At 32.2% G+C, this 26431-nt stretch overlaps 4 protein-coding genes and 1 long non-coding RNA gene across 10 annotated transcripts in view; 2 read left to right on the top strand and 3 right to left on the bottom strand.

Moving 5' to 3' along the window:
- The window catches only part of LOC126737876 (cytochrome b5 reductase 4), a 162783-nt gene extending 144213 nt beyond the window's left edge, over nt 1-18570 (top strand). For 3 of the 5 annotated variants that reach the window (XM_050442950.1, XM_050442955.1, XM_050442952.1), the window contains exons 2-11: nt 15014-15129; nt 15186-15347; nt 15402-15564; nt 16613-16907; nt 16967-17175; nt 17227-17364; nt 17422-17584; nt 17637-17726; nt 17993-18119; nt 18171-18570. In XM_050442950.1, the coding sequence (XP_050298907.1) occupies nt 15014-15129; nt 15186-15347; nt 15402-15564; nt 16613-16907; nt 16967-17175; nt 17227-17364; nt 17422-17584; nt 17637-17726; nt 17993-18119; nt 18171-18278 (1571 nt within the window). In that variant the 3' untranslated portion in view covers nt 18279-18570. Of the gene's footprint in view, nt 1-5587; nt 5607-15013; nt 15130-15185; nt 15348-15401; nt 15565-16612; nt 16908-16966; nt 17176-17226; nt 17365-17421; nt 17585-17636; nt 17727-17992; nt 18120-18170 lie in introns of those variants that run through there. The other 2 variants (XM_050442953.1, XM_050442951.1) reach the window with 2 other exon arrangements.
- LOC126737885 (venom serine carboxypeptidase-like) lies at nt 8361-10058 on the bottom strand. The gene is made up of 2 exons (XM_050442971.1): nt 9949-10058; nt 8361-9879 (listed from the first exon to the last, which is right to left on the bottom strand). Exon 2 carries the CDS (start codon nt 9868-9870, stop codon nt 8509-8511), a length of 1362 nt encoding a protein of 453 aa, XP_050298928.1. The 5' UTR covers nt 9871-9879; nt 9949-10058; the 3' UTR covers nt 8361-8508.
- Nucleotides 12460-14079, bottom strand: LOC126737884 (venom serine carboxypeptidase-like). The gene is made up of 2 exons (XM_050442970.1): nt 13953-14079; nt 12460-13895 (listed from the first exon to the last, which is right to left on the bottom strand). The coding sequence occupies exon 2, from the start codon at nt 13885-13887 to the stop codon at nt 12526-12528; it is 1362 nt and encodes a 453-aa protein (XP_050298927.1). The 5' UTR covers nt 13888-13895; nt 13953-14079; the 3' UTR covers nt 12460-12525.
- LOC126737887 (uncharacterized) lies at nt 18474-21253 on the bottom strand. Its single transcript, XR_007661150.1, has 2 exons — nt 21087-21253; nt 18474-18663 (listed from the first exon to the last, which is right to left on the bottom strand). It is a non-coding gene; the product is annotated as an uncharacterized LOC126737887 (long non-coding RNA).
- An 82-nt stretch (nt 21254-21335) lies between these two features.
- LOC126737883 (fatty acyl-CoA reductase wat-like) lies at nt 21336-25945 on the top strand. Of its 2 annotated transcripts, none has more exons than XM_050442968.1 (10): nt 21336-21495; nt 21569-21767; nt 21825-21903; nt 21956-22125; nt 22179-22321; nt 22374-22483; nt 24882-25083; nt 25135-25365; nt 25420-25677; nt 25730-25945. In XM_050442968.1, exons 2-10 carry the CDS (start codon nt 21579-21581, stop codon nt 25830-25832), a joined length of 1485 nt encoding a protein of 494 aa, XP_050298925.1. In that variant the 5' UTR covers nt 21336-21495; nt 21569-21578; the 3' UTR covers nt 25833-25945. The 2 variants fall into 2 exon arrangements, with proteins under 2 accessions (XP_050298925.1, XP_050298926.1); XM_050442969.1 differs by having other exon boundaries at nt 21372-21495; nt 21550-21767.
- Nucleotides 25946-26431: the final 486 nt, after the last annotated feature.

Genomic DNA, 26431 nt, shown 5'->3' with positions numbered 1-26431 from the left:
GTACTTTTTGTTTATGTCAATGTCACATTATTATTATAAAAGTGACTGTTTCACACAAAAACTTATTTTGTTCACCAATATCTTAAAACAAAAATAATACTAAAAAAAATTAAACGATTTTCATTTACGGTGGCTATCGTAATGTTCATGAGGCGGAAATAATTTTTAATGTTCGCTTTTCTGACCGTCCAGTATGTCGACTAAATTCGCGACCTAATTCAGAAATTTACTGTGACGGGTAGTGTTGCCAGTAGGAAGAATCCAGGGGCGTCCCAGCTATCCAGAAGAAAAATAGATGGATATTATAGCAGCTATGGTAAGAGTTCCGCAACAGGAAACTTCGGTGAAATTTCACAGTTGGTTACATTTGTGATGTATCTTCTGCTACTGTGAAAAGGGAACTTAAAAAAGAATTAAGAGAGAATAGTGCCAGCCTGCTTATGTGAAGAACATTTGTTCCAGTGCTGAATGGTAATGTTCATAGACAAAATGTCCGTTACTGGAGCGACGTAGATGTCCACATATTTCGCGAAACACACACACAATACCCAGAAAAAAAAATCGGTGGAATCATATTGTTGGACCTCTCTTTTTAGGCCAAAATTTCACACCAAGTACCTTTATTTAAATATGTTGAAAAATGTAGTAGAACCACTTGTGCTTGAAATGATTGAAGACAAGAATTTGAGTTGAAAGCAGTTTTTCAACAAGATGGGGCACCGCCTTACTTTAGCAGAAATGTTAGAGAATATTTTCTTAATCGACATAAATTTTTAATCGATGGATGCCCTACTAATACTTACCTTAATCGGTGGATTGGTCGTCGACGGCCTACCGAGTGGCGAGTCAGGTCGCCCGATCTTACACTTCTGGACTTTTTTTATGGGGCTACTTGAAACAAAAAGTCTACGTCACCCATCAAGATTCTATCTTCGATCTACGGCAAAGAATAATTGATGCATGTCGCAATATTGATGTTGCTACTTTCGAAAATGTTCGTGATGAGTTCTCCAATAGAATACTTTGCTATTTTGAAGTTAATGATGCACATTTTCAACATCTTTTGCATTTCTTTACATTTCTGTGTTACCTGACAAAAGCCTAATTATTTTAAATGGAAATAAAAATACGAAAAATAATCCGAGTTCCGCCGCCATTTTAAAATTTTGCAAAATAAGCTAGGGACCAAGAAGTAGTATTTAGGTTCCTGTGTGCCAAATTTCAAATTTTTATATAAACGCAGTCAAAAGATAAGAGGGGAGGGACACAATTAAGAGCCGCACTGTATACTTTGTTTTTCATGAAAGTTTCGATGTTGTTAAAAGACTAATACATACTTGTGTAACGGCTATTACAATAATTCTTATGGGAACTGTTATTCCAACTTTCGCTAAACGATTTGGACTTATTAGAGTTCGAAGACTGGAACTCTTATATTTTGTTTGTAGTACAGTTTACCATTACTAATAAACATCCTTCATTGGTTATGTGTAAGATAATTAATTTTTATTATACTGGCATTCTGTTTCATCCGTGATTGGAAGACTCGAAGCTACAGAGGATGAATCATGAGTAGTCACAGTCCTTTGATCAACGTCGTCTCTTTCACGTCATTCGATATCTCTAAAATTCTCTTCTGTTGTTAGTGTTAACAACGCAAAGTAGCTCATTTCACCGTTGTGCGGCGTTACATAAGGGTCTTTGTCTGAATTAAAGGACTTAGTTACACTGTGCCCGTAACAAGCATCCAAATTGTATTTTAAGAAATATTGAACTGCGTTATTCCTCACTTTTCAATATCGCGAATTTTTATTCGGCCGTCCATCTGTCTCAGTTTTTATGAATTTTATCTTAAAAAATTTGAAGAAAAGTCCACACTGAAATGAAGTATGCGCGGGAGAACTTTTGAGAAATCTTTGCGTTACGTAACCTCCTTCCTGTAAAACACAATAATGTTCAGCCTGATCTCCCCTATGGCTTCTCGCGCGTTACGCAATACTTACATGCTCCCTTATTTTCCATTAAAATACACGTTTTCATACCGATCAAAATGTGGTGAATGTTTTGAATTACTTGAGTCTTTAAATAAGGTTTTAAAAACAGAATCGAGAATGTAAAACCAGTTTTGCTATAACTAAGTTTTATTGGTAAAAGATATTGGAAACGAAATCTTATTCTAATGCAGACGTGAGATGGTTTTTTTTCAAATTTGCATTGCAAAAATTACAACAAAAGAACTCTTTCAGATAGCAAAGCTAAAATAAATCGAAAAAGCGCCTTTTTGCCTTAGAAATCTGCATCTACGTATTCCAAAATGTCTTTTTCGGACGGTTTCTCAGCTCCCCAACTTATAATTTACCTCGCCAGGAAACCCATTTGCTTTTTATCTCTCATCGGAAATGTTTCTAGAAAACATTTCCCGAGAAACTGGGAACAAGAACTTTTACCCTCGCAGGTATATAATATACGTGTATCTATAGCTGCGGGTTTCCTGATTTAATATTTGCTTGAGCTGCGCTGCGAGCAGCATTGTTTACTATGATTAACGAGCTGCGGAAGACGACAATTATAGTTCTCTATGAGAATTCCTATACTGTTAGTTGTTGTCTATTAAAAACGTACAACACACTTTTATCGAAATATAATAAATGTTTTAGATTAAATTGATCTCACCTAGTGGCTATAAACACACTATCGATCATGTAGATTTAATTCCGGTTTAATAAAACTTTTACATTGTTTTACGTGATATAGTAAAAGCGTAAAGGTTGTCTAGTATATTCGATGAAATATTTATTAAATACAGGGTTTCTATTGATTGTTTCGAACTTCGATTTTTTATAAGTTTATATACATTTTTTTGAAAATGTCAAACAAATAGAACATTCTCCATATTGAATAACATTCTTTTTTAATCGGTTAAATTGGATGGTTTAATAAAAAAATCTAAAGAATTGAATTTTAGCATTGCCATTAAAGGTAGGGAACAATCTGATCTGGATTTAATGTTCATTTACCAATCTGTTATCCAATTCAGTCCTCCTTTCTTAAGGATTGAGTTTTTCAGAAGATCTAATCAAATTTGCTTGGGTGCTCCATGTTCATCAGTCGAGGAAAGTTATTTTTTTATTTGTTGGTTTTAGAATGAAGATAGTTTTGTATAATAATCTATATTAATAGCAAGCAGCGATTAAATATAATTATCTAATACAGTTCGTATTTAACAAAAAATAATGATAATGCTACGTTGGTAAAATAATCTATAATAACCAAAAAGTTATTAAGTGAATTTATTTAATAGAGTTCGTAATGGTGACATTTTCAATCTCACCTATATTAATTTTAGAAAATAATTGTTATACATTCTTATCTCCTAATCTCTGACGCTGCTTCTGTTTTAATGTTTTGAAATATTGCACATATTTATCCAATACTTGATGGATATTAGCTTTTCCCATATAATTTAAAGAAAATAATTACATGTGCATTTTTTTATAAAAGTTGAATATCTATGTTTTCTAATGTATAAACCTAGATTTGGTTGTCATTCTATCATTGAATTTGTCATTTCAGCAATGATATTCTAGCACGTCTGAAGCTTTATTAAATACAGCGTATCTATTAATTGATTGCGTCGATTCAAGAGAACTGAATTTTAGCACGACCATAAAACGTAATAATCGAGTCTGGGTTTAATAACCACTTACCATTGTGCCATCAAATTCTACCCTTCTTTCTTAAGGTTTGTTTTTTTTTATAAAAGTTAATTAAATATGGTTCAGTGCTGAGTTCAATGACAGGTTCATCCACACCTCTTATACTCATATAAGACAGTGTAGGGAAAAAATAATTTTTTATTTAGAGGTTTTTGGATAAAGATATGTTGGTAGAAGAATTTACAATAACCAAAAAGTGATTAAATAAAATCATTCGTAGCATTCGTATCCTATATATATCCATAAAAGATAATGGAAATGTTGCCGTTTTTCTATATTAATACCAAAAAGTTATTTTTTTATCTTTTATCTACTAATCTCTGATGCTGCTTGTGTTTTAATATGTTTTGAAATATTTCGTATATTTTTCCAATACTTCATTGAATTTGGCATTTAAGTAAGGGTATTTTAAGACTTCTATAAAGCTCTCTGGTTGATTCAATGAAGCTTTATTAAATACAGCATATATCTATTGTATTGTATTCATTGTTTTCGTCAATTTTGACTTTATTTCTTAACGTAAGATCTTTTTTTTTCTTTGAAAATGCCAAACATGCTTACCATTCTCCAAATTTAATAACCAAGTTTTTTATCTCAAATAAAGACCTCTCATATTTAATATTTATTTCCAAATGATTTATTTAGAAACCGCGCTGGACATCTGACAAAATAAATGTATCTTTTGTTTTAGGGACAAGCCTTAAAAGCTTATAAAAATTATGGTTTGGTCTTGAAAAATTATGTTAAATCTGGTAATAATTTTCACTTAAAAAATTGTTAATTGATTCTTGGAAGAATGTCCATTTTCTAGTTCAGAAAGAGGGGTCTTCCTAAGTTTTTTATCCAAAAGCTAGTATTTCTAATAAAATTGTACTCCTATATAATAAAAATACACTTTTTGTTCAAATAAGATTTTATAGTCAAAAATTCAGTTCTACACAGACATCCCATTTGAGCCAATAGCCCAGAATCTTGTAGACATAATTTACTAGTCTTATAGATTGATTTTTTCATAAAGGCTGATCAAATTTACTAGAATTGCTTTTATATTGAATTGATTTACTTTGGTGCTGGTAGATAGTAGAGTCTGTGCCAGTGAGCAAGGAATTTTTTTTGTATAAAGAAATGTAATGTAACGGTTTTTAAAATAATCCTACTCCTGAAATAATTTGTATGTATTTTCAAAATGAACCACCTGAAGCCATAGTATGATCTATCCATTCCAATACGCACAACCTTCATTAGCAAAGTTCATGGTCAACGCAATCAAAAGTCTTATTAATATCACAAACTTCAAAGGTGTAAGAAAAAACTATGGAGTCTATGAAGTGCTGAATAACTAAAATATGAAGTAGATTGTTGATGTAGTGTTGATTGAATATACTGTTAGCTTTGTAGCAACCAAGTTTTTAAATGAATTTTTATCCAAAAAAGCTGCTTTTTTAATTTTTACATATTAATTAATTGGACCTCTTTAACAAAGTTATCACTTTAATCTTGTTTTAAAAAAAAGAAAACGACTGAAATAATTAATATTCTTTTACATGCCTTCTATTTTATTCAATAGCTTGGTACTCGTCAAAGTTTAATATTAAATGCCTGTGTAACGTATTGTCATAGTCTCTAATTGTACAAAAAATAAATCTGGAATCCTAAGACGTATAAAAAACTCTACAAATAATAATATGCAACGTTATGAAATATTTCCACTTTAAATGACACAGCCTTTAAATTTAATTATTTAATGGATCCTATTTTTATATCTTATTAGCTATATCAGAAGATAATGATTTTATAATCCGACCGATATCAATTCAGGAATCGAATTTTCAAATGTTCTGACCTGGGTTCGACGACGTTCATGGATATAAGTATATCAATCTTTAATGGGTATGTGATTTTTGCATAAAATTAGAAAAAAAATTCATTCTGATTCTGAATTTGGAAAATTTGAACAGCTAATTAGGAAAAAATCTACAGAATTAAATTTTAGCATGGTCATAAACGGTAAGAATCTGTTCTGGATTTAACATCCATTTACCATTCTACCATCCAAGTCCTTCCTTCTTTAATCAAATTTGCTGAGTTCAATGGCAGAATGATCTATATTCATCCTTGCTTTTTATGCTCATATAAGACAGTAAAGAAAAACTAATTTCTTATTAAGAGGTTTGTGTATAAAAATATTTGATAGAATAATTTATAATAACCAAGTCATTCAATAGAATTCGTATTTAAGAAAAGATAATAGTAATGTTGACATTTTCAACTCCACCTATTTCAATTCGTGAAAATAATTTTTATACGTTTTTATCTTCTAATCTCTGACGCTACTTTTGTTTTGAAATATTGCACATATTTTTCTAATACTTAATGCAATATAGGCTTTTCCCATATAAGTTAAAGAAAATAATTACATGGGCATTTTTTTATTAAAGTTCAAGATTGTCTATGTTTTCTGATGTATAAACCTAGATTTGATGAACACGCTGTCCTTAAATTTGGCATTTGAGCAATGCTATTTTAGTTTTAAGCATTCTCACCTGGACTTAACTACCGCTTGCTATTCCGCTATTGGATTTGGCATTCCTATACCAGCATGCTTGTTCACAATATATATTCTAATGTAGGATAATATAGCAAAAATCCTGCTATTATCTGTTTAGTATCATAAAAACTATTGTTAAAAAAAATATATATTCATAGAGAAACGTAAAATGTTCGTCCTGCAAAGTGGCCACTTATGTTTTTCTATAGTATACGAGATTTTGGTGGCAATAGCACTTACCTTCTGCAGGTAGCTTCCACCCATGATTTTTGTAGTGGGGGCCTTATAGCTGGTTTCTCAAAATAGTCGAGAGAAATAGTCAGATCAATGTGTGACTCAATCAGGTGTGGCCCCCTTAATCAAAGAATGTAAAAAAATGAATTTTCCAGGCATAAAACGCTCATATCTTTAAAAACAAGGTTGAGATTTGAACATGTAGGTAAATAGAAAGATGAGAGAAAAAATAAAGGGAAATCGTTTAATTACAACTTTTTTAATGAAGAAACTAATTTTGTTTAGAAAAGATTTCTTGGGATGTTGAAATAATTAGCCTAGATTATAAAGCCTCTTATCGTGAGCCTGATGATGCTTATTCTTCTCTCACCAAATCAAAACACGAAAACTCTGATTGACTATTTAGTTAACACTTGCTTAATAATTTGTTAATGTAGGAAAGGCGTAAGTGATAGAACGAAGCCGATGCTGTTCTAAATTATGACAGTATATTAGCAGAAGAGAAAGAAGAAATGAAGGACAATGGAAATTGGAGGATTAAGAAGTTGTTCTGTTACACATAGAATTAAGAGGTATTATTTTGTGTCACCAGTATATTATTTGAAGTTATTGGAGTTACTGTTAAGACCATATTTACTTACAGATATGAAGAAGTAGATATTAGATAAGTCCGTTCTTGAAGTAGAGTCGCTATAATATAAAGTTTTAGGAATGGCGGAAAGACTATTCTCCACGAATGAAAATGCCAATCTTTTAGTCAAGAGGAACGTATTTCGATGAGTTCACTCATCATCATGTCTAATTTTTTCTTGAAAGAAATACATTAAAATAATAAAAGGTATGTAGGTCAAAATTAAAAAGTACTACGAAAGTACAATTAAAAGTCAAAAGTATACATAATTTTAATTTTTATTTATACTACACTACATAGCTGCAATGTTTGCATGAAAAACAATGATAAGAATAATAAAATTAATAAATTGGTAAAAGTCACGACATCTAGTGAATCCAGTTAAAACTAAGGTTTTAAACATTGGATCACAAATCTACCACGATAAAAGCAAAACATGCTCGAATTATTAATAAGCGTCGACAGAGTACTATAGCATCGCGAGAAATCCATTTAGGAGAAATAAAAATAGTTATAAATAAGATTAGTTTAGCACGAAAGGTGGGGAGAGGGATGAATTAGTATTTATCGAGAAGGATATTATTTATTTGTTTAAATTTGGAAGGTTCTGTGCACTTAAGCAGTTAAAAAATATTTAGATTCCTATCAAAATTAGTCTGTTCATTAACACAAACAAAATCAGGTTCTGGCTTTATTAATTTCAAGGATCTCCAGAAGGTCCAACCTTTAGCCTTTCTGACAAACATGAAGAACTTCTGTGTCTGCCTCTGATACGAATCTATGCCTAGCCTCGATAATATTTGTGATGCAATCTTCAAAACCTCAGTTTTAACTGCGTTAACTAGATATCGTGACTATTAGGTACCAATTTGTAATTTTTTTAAATCTTTATCATTGTTTTTTATGCAAACATTGCAGCTATGTAGTGTAAGGTAAGGTTTTATAAAAAAATACGTATAATTTTGACTTAATTGTACTTTTGTTAAATGTTGTTATACCTTTTGATTTTGACATTTGTTTTGTTATTTTAATATATTTATCTCAAGAAAAAATACATTTTAGAGTCTGATGATGATGAGTCATCTAACTCATCGAAATGTGTTTGTTACTCCTGAGTAAAAGATTGGCATTTTCATTTTTGGTGAAAAGTCAGCCCATCCTTCCTAATCCGGTATATTACATATTTTACATAAAATCAGCATGTCGTTGACAAATTTAAAAAAATATCTCATTAATAATTTGTTAAAACAGTCAGACCGCATTATTCTTTTATTAGCAATTTCGCCTGTAAACAATAGAAATATCTTATCTTAATTAGAAAGCAATAATAGCACCTCCCATACTTTATTAAAACCAAGTTTTTTCTTAGATCTACATATTTAAGCAAGACTTTCATTCCTAACAAACTTGTAGACTAGATCTGAGGCAAACTCAGGCTGCTCAAATGGCACCATATGTCCAGCATTTCTTACTAGAACCTCAGTTAGGTTTCCGGCAGCCTTCACGTATCCGGCCACCCGATTTCCTACGTACCACACATTTCTTTCAGCTGTTGCATATTCCGTTGCACTACTAAATTCCAAATTTTGTAAATAGTTTGCAGTTAAAGCATATCCGACAATAATATCAAGCTGACCATTGTAAATCAATGTCCTATAGTGGCTTAAAAGCTCGCTAACCCAGGGAGCAACGCTCTTGGTAATATCTGGAAAAAGTTCACTATAGACTTTCAAATTTACAGTGGAAAATTGCTGATTGCCTACATGAAGTGCTTTTCTAACTCGGTCCTGAACAATAAAGTTTGCCCAGTCCGTTGGGCTGTCATCGAAGTCTTTAAGAAAATTGTAGATATCTCCAACAGCTGCCTTGTACTCTATTATTCCTACCAGTGTATACCAGTACGTTGAAGCTGCTTGAAAATTCCCTTTATCAATTTCTTCAGTTGTTTTATCTTCGAACTGATGTATTTGAGCCAACGTGTTATTGTCAATCAAACCAAGTTGGTATACCAAATCACCATACACCATTTGGTGACGGGGATCACTTAATCCGTTACCAATGAGGATGCCTTGAAGATTAATTTTTAAATCAGCAGTAGGATTTTTGGTGTGAATAGCGTAGGCAATACTTGGAACGTATTTTCCGGCATAAGATTCCCCAGATACGAAAAATTTGTTACTTTGGAGCTCAGAGAATAACGTAAAAAATTGCTTTAAAGCCGAATAAAGATGTTCACCCACTTGAGTCTGATCACTTACTAAAGGTCCATCTGTGAAGCTAAAACCGGTTTCAACAGGTTGGTCAATGTAAATAATGGAGTGATTTTTATGCCACGAGAATTCCCTTAAAGAAACTGTTCCGTTTTCTACTGTAAAAGGGCCATTTTCTGTAAATAATCCGAACAAGCTGGAACCTCCAGGGCCTCCTTGAAGCCACAAGATCACAGGATCTTCTTTATAATTGTTTTCGGATGGGAAGTACCAGAAAAAAAGACTTCCATTGTTTTCCTTATCTACAGTGAAGTATCCAGAGTAACTGGTTATATTATGGAAATCTTCCAAGTGAACTTCTGCAGCTTCACGAGCTTCTATTAGCTGACCTGCTTCTATGTAAGAAGTCAAAACTAATCGTTCACCCACATCATTTAAAGGCTTATGAATAAAGGGTGGTCTTTTCTCAAAGTTGGGAAACTTTGCCATGACTAGATGAAAAGAGAAAGCAATCAGTAGTAGCTTAAACATTGTTGTGCCCTGAAATGAATAAAAGAGGTGTTCACTGTATATTTTCATGATGTATTAAATGAATTGAGTTTGGCTTACCAATGAATATATTCAGAAAGCACTAGCATACTTGACTAGATTTCTTCAATCTTTTATATACAATGGACTTAATCTAATCGCATTGGCTTTCCCCATCCTGATAAAATGGACGACTTTGATAAAGGAGTGCAGTAATACAAACTTCTTTCATAATTAGGCTTTTTTTTGTATAAATCATAAAAAAACTATTGTTTCTTAATAGTTATATTGGTATAATTTGTCAAGTTACTTAGCTACGATGAGAAACCTTATCACTGTAAAAGAGTATGTATAAATATGTATTCTATATTTTTAGCTGCGGGTTTCAGATTTATAATTTATTTGAGCTGTGCTGAGAGCAGCATTGTTTACTATGATTAACGAGCTGCGGAAAACGATAATTATACATAGTTCTCTATGAGAATTCCTATGCTGTTATTTGTTGTCTATTAAAAACGTACCACAACAAATATTTATCAAAATATGGTGGATGTTTTGGATTAATTTGGTTTTACCTCCGTAATTAAATAGGATTATGAAAACAGTATTTGGCCTGTAAAATTAATTTTTGGTTGTAATTAACGTTTTATCTTGTTTTACGGTTTATTGGGAGGGTGTCAAGGATCTTCGGTTCATTTAGTGAAGCTCTAATAAGTACGGCGTATCTATTGATTGTTTTCGTAAATTCTTAATATATTTTTTAAATTATTTTTTGTTTTGAAAATGTCAATATTTTTTTACAATTTTTTTTTTCTCAAATAAAGACCTCTTACATTTATTCCTATAAAGTTTATGGTTTGATCCTAAAGAATCAATTATTTTTTTAAAACTCATTTTGAAACATTATTTAACAATTCTAATATTTTTAGTAATAATTCTCACTTAAAGAATTGTTATTAATTCCTGGAAGCATGTGAAATGGTATGCTAGAATCTCATGAGTAATATACTAGTATTATGCTAAAAGGTTCATTTTCTACTTCACAAAAAAACGATCTTTCCAAAAGCTAGTTATTTTAAGGAGATTATATATATATATATATTAAAAATTATCAAATCAAAGAGACTTGACACCTCTGTACTCCTGCTCAACAGAGATTTTATAGTCAGAAATTCAGTTCCACACAGACCTCCAATGATCAATCAAAGTTGCTGGAATTGTTACATGCTGAATTTAATAGCAGAATGTTCATTGCTTATTCACAGTATTTATACAAATATAAGATAGTAGAGCAAATATCCTACTGCCATGAGTGATTGTAGAAAAAATATTATTTTTGTTTGCATAAATCAATGTAAAATTATAAAATCATTTTGTATAGTTTTAAATTGAATTACCTCCGGCCATACCATTATCTAAACCTTTCCAGCATGCAAAACCTTTACTGATAAAGTCTTATGGTCAACGTAATAAAAAGCCCTTTTAATATCGTAAAGGGCTTGAAAAGTGTCACAAAAGAATGTGTGAGATGCATGAAATTCTGAAAACCAAAGTCTCAAGTCTATACCAATATTAATACAAAAGAATATGAAATATTTTCAATGACATAACGTCAGTCGTAGGTAAACCTTGATCTTCACTCATTTTAGTTCGTTATTAATTTCACCCTGATATTTATGCTTTTTATTGGTGAAAACGTTAATAATAGCGAAAGAATCTAAAAACTTCTATAATGTTTGAATGTAATTATTTTATGAATTGCATTTTTATATCGCAACTGTTACTAGTGTTATCAATAGATAATGATTTTTTAATCCGACCGATGTCAATTCCAGAATTAAATTTTCATACATTCTGACCTCGAATCGGCTACGTCATATTCTCCCTTACCTATTTCGAGATAACGTATTTATATGTAATATCTAATGAAATTTAATGTTTTAATCTTTAAAATTAACAAAATTTACAGACCGGTGTAAAAATCAGAACATGGTGATCACTCTGTCATGAATTCGGCAAAGTTAGGCGGTTTTTAAAAAGAATCTATATTTTAAGAATGGAATTTTAGAATGGTCATAAAGAACATTAATCTGACTTAAACTAAACGATTTCTTACCATTCTGTTATCCAATTCGACGTTTCTTACTTTTGGATTGATTTTTTTATTAGAGCCATTAAAATTTATTTAGGTGTTGAATTCAGTAGCGGAATACTCCATGTTTATTCACCTTTCTTATGCAAATATAATTCAATTAGATTTTCAATTTCAGATTCAATTTTATTTAGAGATTCTTTGATAACTTTGATTTTTTGTAATAACTTCATAATAACTAATAAGTGATTAAATATAATCATTCAATAACGAAATAACAGAGTTCGTATTCTTATCGTTGATATTTTTTCAATATTTAATTAAACTAGAGTTATATAAGAGTTATTTTAAGTGTATTACTAGTACGTTACTTGAAATCATTGAAATTACTGTTGTAACCACAATCACTACACAGAATTGACGAAAAATATTATTTTATCCTATAATAGCACATTACGTATTAATAACACACTATACTTAGCAAGAATAGAAACTTATACTGATATTGCTACTTTTGATTTAATTTATGAAATTATAAAAACCATGTTTTTCTTAGATCTATATATTTACGCAAGTCTTTCATTCCTAACAAACTTATAGACTAGATCGGAAGCAAACTCGGGCTGCTCAAATGGCACCATATGTCCAGCATTTCTTACTAGAACCTCAGTTAAATTCCCGGCAGTCTTCACGTATCCGGCCACACGATTTCCGACGTACCACACATTCCTTTCAGCTGTTGCATATTCCGTTGCACTGCTAAATTCCAAATGTTGTAAATAGTTAGCAGTTAAAGCATATCCGACAATAATGTCAAGCTGACCATTGAAAATCAATACCCTATAGTGGCTTAAAAGCTCACTAACCCAGGGGGCAACGCTTTTGGTGATATCTGCAAAAAGTCCATTATAAACGTCCATATTTATAGTGGAATATTGCTGATTGCCGACATGAAGAGCTTTTCTTACTCGGTCCTGAACAATAAAGTTTTCCCAGTCTGTTGGGCTGTCATCGAAGTCTTTGAGAAAATTATAAATATCTCCAACAGCTGCTTTGTACTCTATTGTCGCTACTATTACATTCCAGTACTCTGTAGCATCTTCGTAATTCCCTAAATCAATTTCTTTAGTTGTTTGATCTTCGAGCTGATGTATTTGAGCCAACGTATTATTGTCAATCAAACCAAGTTGGTATACCAAATCACCATACACCATTTGGTGACGGGGATCACTTAAACCATTACCAATAAGGATGCCTTGAAGATTAATTTTTAAATCAGCAGTGGGATTTTTTGTGTGAATAGCGTAGGCAATACTGGGAACGTATTTTCCGGCATAAGATTCCCCAGACACAAAAAATTCATTACTTTGGAGCTCAGAGAATAACGTGAAGAATTGATTCAAAGCTGAATACAGATTTTCACCCACTTGAGTCTGATCACTTACTAAAGGTCCATCTGTGAAGCTAAAACCGGTTTCAACAGGTTGGTCAATGTAAATGATTGAATGATTCTTATGCCACGAGAATTCCCTTAAAGAAACTGTGCCGTTTTCTACTGTAAAAGGGCCATTTTCTGTAAATAATCCGTATAAACTGGAACCACCAGGGCCTCCTTGAAGCCACAAAATGACAGGGTCTTGTTTATAATTGTTCTCGGATGGAAAGTACCAGAAAAAAAGACTTCCATTATTTTCCTTATCTACAGTGAAGTATCCAGAGTAACTGGTTACATTATGGAAATCTTCCAAGTGAACTTCTGCAGCTTCACGAGCTTCTGTTAGTTGATCTGCTTCTATGTAAGAAGTCAGAACTAATGGTTCACCCACTTCGTGTAGAGGCTTATGGATAAAGGGTGGTCTTTTCTCAAAGTTGGGAAACTTTGCCAACACCAGATGAAAAGAGAAGGCAATGAGTAGTAGCTTAAACATGTTGTGCCCTGAAATGAATGTATGCATGAAACATGATTGTATTATATGTATTGGATTGGGCTTACCTATGAATATTCAAAAAGCACTAACATGCTTAAGTAGATCTGTTCAATCTTTTATATACAATGTATTTAATCTAATCACATTGGCTTTTCCGCCTGATAAAAAAGCGAAGGAATCCGGTAATGAAGTAGTCTGATACAAATCTCTTTGATAATGAAATTTATTTTTTTCTTAAGCTTTATGAAAAAAGCATTGTTTCTTAAGAACCATATTGGTTTAATTTGTCAAGTCATTCAGTTATGACGAGAAAGTCTTATCATTGTAAAGTAGTATGTAATAATGATAAAAGGTGGATCTCATCTTAAGTGGTAGAGGCGGTTTTAAAATAATTTTCTTTGAACATGAAAAATTAACCATGGTATTGATAAACTCGAGTTGTATATCTCTCTATCATTCCTAATTTGATTGAACCCATTTCATGATAGATTTTAATTAAAAACATGACAAGATCGCTGTGACAATACAGTTTTATTCTTGATTCCGACCATGCGCATTAGAATAATATATTAAGAAGATACTTGAAGTCGAGCGACCTCGTAACAAGTCGTGCTTGGTCTTTCTGGAATTGTTGCCATATGCTGTATCAAGTAGTCACACCTTGCCTACACTATTAATAAATAGTCAGGTAATTCCCCAACAGATATATGGCTGTGTAATTTTATAATCTTTTATGAATCATTGCTTTTATTTAAGACTGATATCGTTAACAAATATGCACTCAATGCCTTTTTCATCTAGTACGTTAAAAAAAAATTTATGAAACAAACTTCTATTACTTCCTGCTCTTCCTTCTTGTCAAAGCTTTTCCTCGACGCTCCGAACTCATCCAGTCTTAAACTTAAATTGCCACTTTCCTCCGCCCGTAAACCTGAGAAGTCAAGATGGAATTTTATTTTTTAATCTCGTAAATATCGTCGCAGCGACATCCTCTTTGATCTTTTCGTAATTTATTTTCCAGCTTAAAAGATATAAAATTTCAAAAAATTTTCGCTTATGTACTCTGGTGGGAACGGCAGGACATATTTATTTGAATATTATGATATATTTTTTTTGTGCTTTTCAGGAAACCCTCGCAACAAAGTAGCTTTGCAACCAGGGCATAGTCTTATGGACTGGATCCGGTTGGGAACTTCTGGAAAAGATCTTACTGGCCTTGGATCAAGAGCAGGCAATCTGTCTGTAAGTATACCACATAAATTCTATAACATACTGATGGATAATAATGCCTTTTTTAGATTACCAAACAAGAGCTGGCCAAACACAATAAAAGAAACGATGCCTGGCTAGCCATAAGAGGAAAAGTTTATAATGTTACCGAATATTTTCCATTTCATCCAGGTGGTGTTGAGGAGTTGATGCGAGGTGCTGGAATTGATGCAACCAATTTATTTGATGAAGTAAGTATCTCCGTTTGGATAAAAAGATAATTTAAACATACTATTATTTTCTAGGTACATCCTTGGGTAAACTACGAGCAAATTCTGCAAAAGTGTCTGATAGGAAAACTGGTGGCTATAGATCCAAGTATTGACGCAGAAACGTTATTTTTTGGCGAAAAACAATCACTCAGTGGTAAAAGTAACAGAATTGAAGTTTCTTCGGTTAAATCTTTAGGTAAGTTTAGGATTTATTCAAGTCATCAAATTTAAGAAATTAATCCTTCTGCAGTTAAAGTTGCCAACTAATTAAAAGTAGTTGTAGCTAATCATTGTTTATTCCAAGTGAAATCTGTTCAAGGATACCATGCTCGAAATGATCTACAAATAGCTACAACTACAATTTGACTACAAATCCTCTGATTGATCACAAGGAATCTTGGTTAATGCAAGGATCCACCAATAATTTGGAATATAATTTTATCTCTCTCAGGCAGTTGTAAAAGATAAGATAGATACGATACATCGAGTCATTATCTATTAACGGAATATTCAAGTTTATCGCCTAAAATCTTCATGTTTTTATTACTTCAAATTTTTAAAGGAATAGGGCATCAGACTTTGTAAAGCGTATTGGACAAGCTTTGTCAAAAGACTGTAAAGTATATGATATCATTATCATTAAAATCTTGTAAGAGGTTAATGAATGGGTCTTTAAGAATTTCTAAGATACCCTTTTGTGCGTTAAATAGTTTAAAGTATAAATGGTTGAAAAAAAAGATGAATGAATATCTTTCAGCAGTATTAGAAAATCTTTAAGCAATTGGGAGAAGTTCCACGAAGACAACTTAGTCTTGAGTCATTCACCCTTGATAATCTCTTTCAATTGAACTAAGTCATGAGTATATATTGTAATAACTGACTAGAAATGTATATTTATTAAATTCTAGTTGAAAAATTGATATTGTCAAGAAAAGAGTATATGTCTTCAGATTTTGTGATTCTGGCGTTTTCCTAAGAATAAAGAATCAAGCAACGCTACTACTCTGAGGAAATTTGTGTATTAGTTTATAAGAGTGGAAATTTCAAATTTACTGGAAATTAACAGAATAACCTTTAAGTAAATCACTAACATCTTCTTAATTATTAGGTTAATGTGTTGAGAGATTGATTAATGAGTAAAGTAAAATAATTGAATACCAATGAGAAAATAGTAGTAGAAAAAATTTAATTAATTAAGAAAGAAGTTGCATAAAGACAACTTAGTTTCTGATTGATTTTTCTAGATCTACCGCCACCCCCTATTCCAAAACCAAAGCAGAGTCCACCAGAACAACCAGCAGCTCTACCACGCTTCGACTGGATTCAACAGTTGAACTGCATCACATTGATATTCTACACTAAAGCATTTTCCAATCCTATAATAGAAGTGAATCCCCCTGTAGATGACCAAAATGTTACTGTGACCCTACGTTACGATGGCCAGACTTTCGAAAACGAACTGGCTTTTTATAATAAAATTAGATGGCCCTGTGACATACGTTTGCGTGTGGAAAGTGGAAAAGTTGAATTGGTTTTTAGGTAAATCATTTTTATTTAAATTTGGGAAGAATAGCAAATATGTTTGTTTTTTTTTTCAGGAAATATTTTACTGGACTTTGGGAGAATTATGGCCTCCTGAAGCAAAACTTCTCTCAAAGTGGTAACAATCAAGGCAAATGCCAGTACGTTTTAAAAAGGAAAACGGAAGTGAATTATAATACGTGGTTGTTAAAGTTCGATAGAGTGGACGGGAAAAGGATCATTGTTCCTATTGGAAAGCACGTCAGGGTGTTTGGATCTGTTGACGGTAAGTTTCAAAGGGAAAATGAATATAAGGACATAAATATTTTCATTTAAGGCCAAGACATTTCCAAATCGTATACGCCAGTACCTGAGAGCTTATTTGATACATTTTTGCCACACAGTGAATTAAAAGATGGAATTACTTTGATGGTGAAGAGGTATCCAGATGGAAGGATGAGCCGATTTGTAACAAGTATGAATCTTGCATCCATACCTAGTTCTGTCTTTAATATTGTTTTACACTTTTTAGGTAAAGATATTGATGAAAGTGTAGAAATTAGTAAGCCATTGGGTAATTTCGATTTGAATGTGGTAGAAAAAAGAGAAATATTTGTTTTACTTGCTGGAGGCACTGGTATTACGCCTATGTTGAATCTCATAATCTTCTTGTTAGAGCGAAGAATTAAGAAGTGGTAAGTACATTTAACCAAAAGGACCAATTTTTATAGTTTCGACCTATTTTAGCCAGTTTTTACATCTTTTATTTTTTAACCGCACCGAGAGAGATATTTTATTTAGAAGTAAGCTGGAAGATTTACAAAAGTCGGATGAAAGGTAATAAATTAATTGAATAAATAATAATTTACATTATACTCTATTGAACCGTCTGGATCTCGCTACGCTCGCGCACCCTCACGGCGTTGACACGCAACATCTTCAGTTGTGCTGTTCAAGATTAATCAAAAAACAAGTAATAGTAATTTTAATATCTAAAATAGCTTTAACAATAAATACAAGTAACTAAAAGATGTTACGCATAGATGCCGTAAGGGCGCGTCATGAACGATGCTTCAATAGCGCATAATGCATTTCTTTAATAGGTTTAGAGTAAATAATATCCTATCAGAATCCTCAGACAGCTGGGATGGACTTAAAGGACGCATAAACGCAATACTAATCGATAATACTATTCAAGAGTATATAAAAGACACTGGATATACGATAAAGGTATCATTTTAATCCAAATTCCAAAAAGGGAAATTTATTTTAATTTTTTAGGATATTTACTGTTTTGTTTGTGGCCCTCCGAAATTCAACGAGGTGGCCATATCAGAACTGAAGAAAATTCACATAGGAAGAGATCAAAGTCACGTTTTCGAAGGATAGCACTCGGCCGGAATGACTTCTCTTGCTGAGGAAGAAAACTTTATAAATTGCGTCCAAAATGGTGCAGATTACTATGATTTTTCATTGTTTCTTTTTTTAATACTATAAATGTTATGTCGTTGTTTCTACTGCTATCTTCTAAAATCTATTTTATTCGTAATCTAAGCAATATAAAAACAAATCATTAGCATTACCTATTTGTAAACAAATTATATTAATGACGAAAAACTTTTGATGAAAAACTTGTTAACAGTGTAAACATGAAATTATAAAATATATTTTGATAAGATAATTGGCACTTTTAATTAAATTTGCAAAGAAAAATTCTGTAATATAGTGAAGTTCAATATACATGATTCGGGCTAGCTGGTTTTACTCGAACAATCTAAAATAAAACGAGTATTAAGTAAATTTTATTCTTTCGTTGAATTTAGTAATAGAGCTCTAAGATGATCATAACTTTATATTTAGTTAAAGTTTCGTCCTCAGGAAATTTATTATTATGTTGGATTTAAAACTTAAAAATAAGGGATGAATATTTTCTATATAAATTTAGTATATACACGGCAAGATAAAAAAATCGCGACAGAAATACTTGAACTGATTATAAAGGCAAGACAGTATTCTTTTTGCAAGCCATGACCACTTATGACCAAGAACAAGGTTAACACGTTGGTTCACCCTCGTACAGTGCAGATCTGGTACCGCCAGAGTTTTTCCTCTTTATTCAGCTCAAGCGATAGCATAAGAGAAACCAATACGGGTCCCGAAAAACTAAACTTCTGTTACCACAAGTTTAAGCACTTACAAGTCAAAGCAGAAGAGTGCTGTTTCGAGGACTGCTAAGGATTTAGGCCGGTTAGTACAAATCTTACTTAGAAAGAAGGAGTTGTGAGGATGACTTCCTAAAGGTCGAAATATTAACTTTTATATAATAAAAGTACCATTGAGGCTCACTGAGGACAATATAGCTTTTTTTATTATTTTGCGTCATTTCCATATCCAGAAAATAAAATTTTTAGACGACCAGCAGTATTTAAAAGAATCATTTACTACAGTAGCCTACCTAGCAGCCAAAGACATTAAAACAATTTAATTAGAGCGTTCACGTGGTAAAGTAAAGTAAATTAGATTATTTTCCTTCCCCATTTCCCCTCACCCGTTTTTTTACACTTGAGTTTAGAAAATAATTTATTTTAAAAGAACTTAAAGCCTGATTCCTAATTAAATGCATAATATTCTTTAAATCAATGTAATATGTTCAGACTTTAAATCAGAATGAAAACAGATTTTTAGATGTTTTCCAGTTTATTACAAGTGTATAAAAAAACATCCTTTTTACGATGTATTTTATGGTAAAAGTATGAATACAGCGCTATCCAGAATCCACTTCAAACCATTCTTAATCTCAAGAAAATTATTCTTAGGGTCAATATATTATTTTCAACCTGTAAAAAATATTATATTACCAGAATATTGTAAGGGGAGAGCGGAGCTTCTATTAGCGGAAAAAAAGTGCCAAAGCTATGATATGTGGATGACACGATAGTTTTGACAGAAAACGAACACGAAATCTTGGAATTAATTTAACGAGTAGAAGCTGCGAGCTTGGAATCTATGGCTAAATAGGACCAAATGTTGCCTGATGATTGTAGACAGACCTCGGACAATCTCAGTGTCACTTTGATCCATCCACGAAATAAAAACCACTGACTGTAATTTATCTTGGCACAAAAATATCCAACAAAGGTGGCTCCGAATCAGGAGAAGGACAGAAATGAGAAAAGACGCTTTCAACAGAATAGTTAAAATTTAAAAGAACCACAATATCCAGAAAATTACCAGGATGCAATTTCTTAAAGCGCTGATATTCTCCATCGCAACCTATGGGTCAGAATCTTAGAGGTTAAATGCTGCAAGAGAATAGAAACGTTAAAAATGATATGTTACCGCAGGATGTTGAGAATTCCTTGGATAGTTCATGGAACAAATATCTTCGTATGCAGAGAATTGCATATGCGGGATCGTGTAAGGCTCCTCTCAAAAATCCAAGATGCAAATTTAAATATTTCAATAAATATTTTGATACGCTCTTCCGTATCAGGTGAGAAGAAAATTGTGATCCAAAGGAAAGTGAGCGGCAAAAGAACGAGAAGCAAATCTCCTGTAAGATTTATAGTCAAATCAAGGATCTTACAATATGTAATCAGAACTGAGAGGATAGGAAAGCACGGAGAAAGCTTGTATCATAAACAGTTACGGTGGTCGAAATCGAGCAATGACTCGCGAGAAAGAGAAAATAACCATCTACCTTATACGATCACGATATTTTTAATCTGTTTCATTTTAATTCTGTTTCCAGTTTTTTTACTACCTCATAATAACATCCTTTATACAAAATATAATAATACACCTTTCAAATAATTTAACCAGACACACCTTAAAACTTGACCCAACTATTTTCTAATTATCCTTGATTTGATATAAATGTTCAGACTTTAGATAATACTGACTGGATCATAAAATAAACAATTTTCAACAATTGTAGTCAGAATTGTAAAAACCTGGATCCAGAATCCCACTCAATCCAAACGTCATTCGAACATGTTTCAAATTGATATATAGTTGTTCATACTGCTGGGCTTCTGTAAGAGATGTTTGACTACTTTTATTTCGATAATATGTACCTATACTTATTGTTAAATTATTATTGAATAAATTTCTACAAATATTCCTGTAAATGTGAATCTTCAATATTTTATAAATTTTCCATTAGAAAAAGCATAATATAAAAATTTAAACATTTACCATGAGTAAATACCATCAATAGTTCTGCGGCCAATGAACATATAGCAAAAAACAAAGCTATTAAACTAAAAAGTAAAATGTAAACCAGGCCTTTCATGTTAAATATTGATTTTATGCAATAATCGAAAGTGAATGTAAATTGATTTAAATTATTCATTTGACTTAAACTGTCAATTTAAATGTGAGTAAGTTCCTCCTATTGTTACAATGACATTTTGGAAATTTCTACCTGCTTTTTTCAATATTAAAATGCATAATTAACCTTTAGCATGCAAGGTTACTTTAAATGCAGTTAAATCACAATCACTTAGTGATTTAAATTTATAATATCCATCATAAAATGTTTCCAGTCAAGCATCCAGATTGGCAGTACTGATTAATCTTTAGACTTAGAGAGTAGTGGAACAAGGTGAGTATTTTTTTACATTAAGTGAGATTATTCGGAAACTCTTTTCAATGGAAGTTCATTTACTTTTTGTAAGGACATAAACCATGGAATCAAATATCCAAAACTTCTACGATGAAACTAACATTTTTATTACCGGAGCGACCGGTTTCGTTGGAAAAGCACTAATAGAAAAACTGCTAAGAGACACAAATGTGAATAGGATATATATTTTAATTAGGGAGAAACGGGGAAGGAGTATCAAAGAAAGGCTGGAAAAAATGTTTGAAAATCCAGTAAGAAATAATTCTAGAAAATATTAAAGAATTTTTAAAGTGAATTTAAATTAATAGATTTTTAGTGTTATAAGAAGCCATAATCCAAAATTTGAAGAAAAAATAGTACCAATTATTGGAGAATGTGGAATAAAAGGTGAAGGGTTTTAGAATTTTTTGGTTCCATATTATAGCCTTTTTAATTTTAGATCTTGGGATTTCATCTGCTGACCAACAAGAACTAATCAACAAGGTACACATTATCTTCCATGGGGCAGCAACTGTGAATTTTGATGAAAATTTAAAAACTGCTTACGACATTAATGTAAATGGAATAAAAACCGTTATTGAAATAGCAAAGAAAATGAAACATTTAAAGGTAAAGTTCTTGTATTTTCAGGAAAATAATACTTTCCAATTAACATATTTTAGTCGGTAGTTTTTGTTTCAACTGCATACTCCAACTGCATCCGAAACTCAATAATCGAAGAAAAAGTCTATCAGTATTCTTACGATGAGCCCATGGAAAAACTGGAAAATATGTCAAAAGAAACCGCTATAGAAGTTAAAGAAAAGTATGATATACAAGAAAAATAATTTAGGAAATGTATATTGGGGTATTTTCAGAATGATGGGGGAATGGCCCAACACTTACACCTATACGAAAAGTTTGGCTGAAATGTTGGTGGAAAAGGAGAAAGACAATATTCCAATAGGAATATTTCGGCCTAGTATTAGTAAGTTACTTTTTTCAGCTAAGACAAAGTGTAAAAAGAAATCTTCGGTGCTTATTGTCAATTCAACGTTTCAAGAAATTTAGTCTTTAAACAATGTATACAGGGTTACTGGTAATTCGATACATTCCTTTGGAGATGTGATAGGGGAGGGGGTAAGAAGTAAATTGAACCCTAATATGTATTATGCAAAAGTTGATAGTTTTCGACATATTTAATTTTTTCTGTTTTTCTTCAAAATGTAAACCTTAGTGGTTTAAAAGGCAGTTTCCAGAAAATCCGCTGTATATTTTTTTAACTTTTTAGGCAAAATACATGCTCAACACAATAGTGTTACGTTTGTAATGGCAAAAGTCCCGCAAATAGTTGTAACCATAGGTAAATTCTCGATGCAAAGTGTAATTTTTTTTTCTTAAATAAAATACTACACTTTCTAGTGGATATTTTTTGAAAAAAAATTATGCTACATTCTTCAAAATTTACGTAAAACTTTCTTATTATCTAAGCTAACTCATAGGCTATAAATGCTACCAAAAATTTTAACAGAATTTTGTATTTTTATTATTAATAGTAAGAACGCACTTGAAAAATGCCAAGTGGTATTTACTTCTATGGTATTTAAGTACTATAGCAACAATTTGTTTTTTTAATTTTGTTGTTAAAAATTTGATGTGTAAATAGTCTGACAGCAATAATTGTTGTGGAAAGTAGTTAAATTACGAGTTTCGAGTTTATTTTTCTCGTGTTTTCAAAGAAGGTATTCTATTGGTTTCTGCGCTATGGCCACGTTTACTAACGCTGAATATGCATATATTATGTTTGTTTATGGGTTTTGCAATGGTAATGCCGCGGAGTCTCGCCGAGAATACCAACGTCGCTTTCCGAACCGCCGCATTCCAAATGTCCGTGTTTTCGCTTCGACCTACCGAGCTATCGCTGAAACTGGATCCGTAAAACCAAGAAGAGGTGACGCTGGCGCTTCTCGCGTATATCGAGCAGAAGATGAGGAGGAAATATTAAGACATTTTGAAGACGATCCAACCACATCCACTAATGCCGTAGCGCAGCAAACAGGATCATCGCAATGGAAAGTTTGGTCCACGATTCGGCAAATGGGAAGCCATCCTTACCATTATACGCCTGTCTAAGGATTGGAAGAAGGGGACCCGATAAGAAGGGTAGAATTCTGCAGATTTATTATAAATTCTGATGCAGACAATAGAACTTTTTTAACCGACATTTTGTGGATGGACGAGTCAAAGTTTAGTCATGAGGGCATTACAAATTTTTATAACCTTCATTTTCGGGCCGAAGAAAATCCCCGTTTAACAAGAGAAACCAGTTTTCAAAGAAAGTTTTCTGTAAATGTGTGGGTGGGACTTATTGGCCGGGATGTAATAGGACCACATTTTTTCCCAGGCCATTTAAACGGGGATATTTATGAAAATTTTCTACGACATGACCTAAAAGATCTTTTTGACGATATTCCTCTCGCCGTTAGAGGACGAATGATATTTCAACATGACGGCTGTCCAGCTCATTTTCGGCGGTCAGTTCGGCAGTTCCTGGATGAACGTTTCCCGAATCGTTGGATTGGTAGGTCAGGTCCAATAGCTTGGCCAGCACGAAGCCCTGACTTAACCCCGCTTGATTATAGCATATGGGGTCAAATGAAAGCACTGGTTTATGCAACCCCAATAATTACCCGGGAACATCTTATCCAAAGAATAACCAACGCTGCCCAGCAGATCAGGAATACCATAACAACTAGAACAACAAAGACTGAAATGAGAAGGCGCTGCCGAGCCTGTATTCGCAATAGAGGCTCTCATCTTGAACAAGATTTGTGAAGGTAAATACTGATAAATGCGTTACTTTACAATTTATAATAAAAATACAAAACCATGTCACCTAACTTTTAAGCATTTGTATCCTCTGAGCTAGCTTAGGTAATAAGGAAATTTTAAGGAAATTTTAAAGAATGTAGCATAATTTTTTTTCAAAAAATATCCACTAGAAAGTGTAGTATTTTATTTAAGAAAAAAAAATTACACTTTGCATCGAGAATTTACCTATGGTTACAACTATTTGCGGGACTTTTGCCATTACAAACATAACGCTATTGTGTTGAGCATGTATTTTGCCTAAAAAGTTAAAAAAATATACAGCGGATTTTCTGGAAACTGCCTTTTAAACCACTAAGGTCTACATTTTGAAGAAAAACAGAAAAAATTAAATATGTCGAAAACTATCAACTTTTGCATAATACATATTAGGGTTCAATTTACTTCTTACCCCCTCCCCTATCACATCTCCAAAGGAATGTATCGAATTACCAGTAACCCTGTATATTAATATAAATGCACTACTAATTTAAAGCAATTAAAATTCCTATTTTCAGTTACTTCATCCTACAAAGAACCAATACCTGCATGGATCGATAACGTCTATGCAATAAATGGTATAAGCTTAGGACTATTGACCGGTTTTCTGCGTGTTTATCCTGGAAGGTCGGATATTTACGTTGATATAATTCCTATTGATATGTGTGTATCTGCTATGATTGCGTGTGCAATGGAAATTGGACAAAATCATAAAAAATCGTAAGGTTTCAATGTATCTTCTTCAATCATCTACTAAATTGCTCCTTTAAGTGATAAGATTCTCGTTTACAACTACACATCAAGACTTCAGAACCCAGTAACCTATGGACTCTTTGAATATTTAAACCTGAATTTCGGGGTGCCCACTATAAAAGCGATCTGGAAACCTTGTGGAATCTTTTGTGCTGATAAAAAACTCAGCCGTATTTTGTCCTTTTTTTTGGAAATAATTCCTGCTGTTTTTCTGGATGGAGCTGCCCTTGCCACTGGAAACAAGCCACAGTGAGTTGTTGAACGCCACAGTTCTCATCCTCATTATATTATGTCAATTTGCAGGTTATTAAGTTTATATTCTAAAGTGCTTAAGTTGGGCGATAAAGTGAAATTCTTCGGCGAAAGAGATTGGGAATTCGATAATGAAAATGTTCAAAATTTATGGCTAAATTTAAACAAAAATGATCAGAAATTATTTCCGTTTAATATCGCTTCCATATCATGGGTGCTTTTTTCGAAAAATTACAGTTTGGGACTTAGGAGGTATGTTTTAAAAGAAGATGATTCAACGTTGGAGAAGGCTTGGAAGAAACATAACAGGTACGATTTTAATATTTTTTCCATTATAAATGATTTTTATTTTAATTTTAAGGCTTACGTGGATGCATCTGACTTTACAATGTTTAGCAGCCTTTTTGTTATCCGTCGCTTTATATTTGCTGCTGTCCAAGATGCACAATTTAGTTTTTAATTAGTTCATTTTATATTTGGGCATTCTGTACCATGTAAAATTCTAATCTTTGTTTCTTTAACTTAAAGCTGTAAAAACCAATAAAGAAATAAGGGCCTATAGAAATTTTACTCCAAAGTCATAGTTTTAATTTCCTATAATTGAACATTTGAATATTGTGAACATACAAAAAACTAAAGAAAAGAAACAAAGGAATCAGAGTAAAAGTTATATTTTTATACCGTTATATATTCAATAGATAAGTCAGCTTATGATCAGTGGATCTATTGAGACCTTTAACTTAAACAGATTCAGTTGATTCCTTTAATAGGGATTTATTTATGACTTCAGTGTAGCTACTATAATATCGACTTGAAAATCTTGTGAAATCTTCTCAGTCGTATTTTTTCGTTCTTTTTGGAAATAATTCCTGCTATTTTTCTAGATGGGGCTGCATTTTCCACGGAAAACAAATCACAGTGAAATTTTAGACGTATTAGTTCTCACTCTCCTTAATTTTTCTTAATTTGAAGGTTATTAAATCCGATTCGAAAGTGCTTAAATGGTCAAAGGCATGCAATTTGATAATAAAAATGTTGAAAATTTATAGCTAAGTTTATTAGA

Source organism: Anthonomus grandis, chromosome 6 (genome assembly GCF_022605725.1).
Source record: "Anthonomus grandis grandis chromosome 6, icAntGran1.3, whole genome shotgun sequence".
Taxonomy (NCBI): Eukaryota; Metazoa; Arthropoda; class Insecta; order Coleoptera; family Curculionidae; genus Anthonomus; species Anthonomus grandis.
This window is presented reverse-complemented; position numbering and strand designations above follow the sequence as displayed.

Excerpts from the sequence above, each read along its gene's own strand:
- LOC126737885 (XM_050442971.1), bottom strand. The coding sequence starts at position 9,870 with ATGTTTAAGCTACTACTGATTGCTTTCTCTTTTCATCTAGTCATGGCA.
- LOC126737884 (XM_050442970.1), bottom strand. The coding sequence starts at position 13,887 with ATGTTTAAGCTACTACTCATTGCCTTCTCTTTTCATCTGGTGTTGGCA.
- LOC126737883 (XM_050442968.1), top strand. The coding sequence starts at position 21,579 with ATGGAATCAAATATCCAAAACTTCTACGATGAAACTAACATTTTTATT. Across the intron at positions 22,126-22,178 it reads AGAAAATGAAACATTTAAAG|TCGGTAGTTTTTGTTTCAAC; the intron begins GTAAAGTTCTTG and ends AACATATTTTAG. Across the intron at positions 25,084-25,134 it reads GGACAAAATCATAAAAAATC|TGATAAGATTCTCGTTTACA; the intron begins GTAAGGTTTCAA and ends TGCTCCTTTAAG.